At 41.5% G+C, this 3,093-nt stretch overlaps 1 protein-coding gene across 1 annotated transcript; it reads right to left on the bottom strand.

The window, feature by feature from the left end:
• Positions 1 to 602: 602 nt before the first annotated feature.
• On the bottom strand, positions 603 to 2,631 carry KCNG1 (potassium voltage-gated channel, subfamily G, member 1). The gene is made up of 2 exons (XM_009584967.1): positions 1,873 to 2,631; positions 603 to 1,373 (listed from the first exon to the last, which is right to left on the bottom strand). Exons 1-2 carry the CDS (start codon positions 2,629 to 2,631, stop codon positions 603 to 605), a joined length of 1,530 nt encoding a protein of 509 aa, XP_009583262.1.
• Between the last annotated feature and the right edge of the window lie 462 nt (positions 2,632 to 3,093).

Genomic DNA, 3,093 nt, shown 5'->3' with positions numbered 1-3,093 from the left:
ATTCTTCTTTTCTGGTACATTTAGGGCTGACTTGCAAAGAAATATACAGTTGCTGTTGTGAATGACAAATCTTACTTAATGTTTTTTTAAGAGCACAATGGGACAAACATCTGTGGTTATTTCCATTACGCTCTAAGGCGTTTTACTGGGAGAGAATTTAGCCATTAGTTTTGTTGTATTTACATTATTTATATACAAGAAGAACAAGAAAAATGGTAGCCTGTTTAATGATTATATACATTGCAATTCGGTTGGGAAAATGTGTATTACAAATGGCAAAACAGCCTGTCAAGTACATACTTATATGTTGTTCTTTTTTTTTTTTTGTCAGAGAACTTTTAATTCCTAAAATCCCACTGTATGATCTCAGTGAAAGATCTGTCCTATACATTATACTGGGGGGGGGATGAAACAGCATAACAACAGACTTCTTAAACCACATCAGTTCCTGGTTAATAGCTCCTTTTCTTCATTTTAATATGAGGGTGTCCTGGTTTCGGCTGGGATACAGTTAATTGGAAAATGCTTACAAAGCAAATTAAAAGATGGAATCTGATACAACAAAACATTACTTGACATCAGGAGAAATAGTAATTTAAATTTCATTCATTGTCCCTAGCCTCAGAAGAGACACTGGGGAATAAAATATCACTCCCTTGTGACGCATTGCTTATCTGAGACTTTGTTTTTAGTAAGAACTGTGCTCTCCTGTACATTATTCTTTCCTGTTCTTGCTTTAGCTCAATGTAGGAGCGTGAAAACGTGTGGAAGATGGAGGTGACTGGAAATGCCATGAGGAGGATGCCACTCAGTATGCTGCTTAGTGCCACCACTTGGCCGGGAATGCTCCTGGGAACCATATCTCCGTAGCCTACCGTGGTCATGGTGATGACAGCCCACCAGTAGCACGCGGGGATGCTGGTAAACTCCTGCGAGTCCGCCATCTCGTTCTCAATGACATACAGGAGCGGTGCAAACAGTGCGATGGCCACGCAGAGGAAGAGCAGCAAGAGACCAAACTCCCGGGTGCACCTGCGAGCGGTCAGCCCCAGCGTCTGCAGCCCCAGGGAGTGCCTGGCCAGCCGCATGACGTAGAGAATCCTCAAGGCACGGAGAATACGGAGGACCAGACCTACTTTGTCCAGATAGATGTTCCCAGAGCTGGGCTTTTTATAGCCAACTGAAGTGGTGTCTACTAGCAAAGTGATGTAGTATGGCAGAATGGCTATTATGTCTATCAGAGTTAATGGTCTCCTCAAAAATGCAAACTTGCTCTTTGCCTGGATGAATCTTAGCAGGAACTCCAGGGAAAACCATGCCACACAGACAGACTCCACAATGAAAATATTGTAGCACATCTGGGAACACTCACCCTGCAGGAAAGAGGAGGAGTTTGTAATCGGCACTGGATAATAACTATTTTAGTTGGCATGGTGACAGGAAGAGAGGTTTCCGTGTTGTTTTTTTTAAACCCAAAATATTAAAGGAATCAAAGTTGTTGCTATGGGGAAACACATTGACAAACTGGAACAACTTAAATGCAAAACTTAGAAAAGAACTCCTTATTACACAGAAGACATTGCTCGGTAATTTCAGGCTTTCTAAATAGCAAATACAAAGCTTAACAAAGTAATATACAGTTGTACAGAAGAGTGCACACTAACAAAATTTTCTTTGGACATAAAACTTGATATGGTTAATTCTCTTACAAGTAATTAGACACAGTCATGTAAGATTTTGAATATTCTTTGTGTTATTTTCCCCCCTCTAAACACAGCTGCAAAATCCCCACCGAAATCAGTATCATCAGACTTTGTACTTGTTCTGCTCTTCCCAGCACATACCATTTTCCATCCTGAAAAGCTAACTTACCTTTTCCTCCTCCTCCCTCAGGTCAGGCATGGTGCTGATGGATAAGTTCACTGCTGTAATAGTTACAAATAAAACAGACAAACAAGCAAACACCTTTCCAGGGAGGCCAGACTGGGGCCTTTCCACCATGTCTTGCAACTTTTTCATGCACAAGCCAATTTTTGTTTCCTCTACTGTTTCACCTGTTGTTTCATTTTCTATGAGGTCATCCTCCCGTTCATTTATTTCTGTAAACTCCTCCATTTTTTGCAGGTATCTCCTTTTACAACACCAGTCCAAGTTGTCTTCCTCAATTCCCCAGTAGAGCAGCTCCTCTTGGAAAGACAGTGCACACATCTCACGCAAGAGCCGAAGTTTTCCAACCCGCAAAAAGGTCAGGATTGTCCTGAACGCCCCTGGGTTGCGGTCGAAAAAGAATTCATTACATGTCACATCGTAATCATCACAGATGTTTAGAATGTCGTCAAAATTGTTACAAAATTTTAGTTGTCCCAAACGTGTCAATGGGAATTCATCAAGCGTGGTCCATGGGAGCAAATACTTAATGCCCCCTACGTTTATAATAATATGATGCTTCCGATCATCGGGGTGAAAGCCTTTCAGGAGATCCTCTTGAGGGTGAATTAGCTTGGCTCTTTGGTAAAAGACTCCCTTAAGGGTTTCTGTTTCTGGAAAGAATGTGTGGTTGAAGGAAGTATCTGAAGCACAGCTCAGGGCACTATAGTCATAGTCGGAATTTTCTCCAGGTAGAAGAGTCATCTTGGAAGATAACTTCACATCACTTCGCTACTTCTGCAAGTGTCTTCTGGAACAAAAATCAGATATATGGGGTGAGTGAATGAGAGGTTGTTTTCAAGTTTGGAACAAATGTAGTGATTGGAGCTCAAAAACATTTATGGCTGATAAAAATAATTGGAAAGAAAACAGCAGTGGCTGACTATGGTGAGAAGACCTTTCTGGTGAGGCTGGGTTTGTCCAGCTGGGTAGAACTGACTCTGTCAAGGGTTGCTCCCTTGTTCAGGAGGTCTTTTCGCATATTTGTCACACTGGGGGACTTCTCCTGTCTCAGATACAGTGTCTCAGTTCCCAGTGGATATAGAGGGAAACCAGGAATAATTCCTGCATGTGGCAGGATATTCCTGGTTCAGAATGGAAGTATAAAAATTATGACAGTATCACATAAGAACACAGAATTCAAGTGTTTTTTGTAGAAAAGGAAAT

The sequence above is a fragment of the Fulmarus glacialis genome, unplaced genomic scaffold, assembly GCF_000690835.1.
Source record: "Fulmarus glacialis isolate BGI_N327 unplaced genomic scaffold, ASM69083v1 scaffold9969, whole genome shotgun sequence".
Lineage (NCBI taxonomy): Eukaryota > Metazoa > Chordata > Aves > Procellariiformes > Procellariidae > Fulmarus > Fulmarus glacialis.
This window is presented reverse-complemented; position numbering and strand designations above follow the sequence as displayed.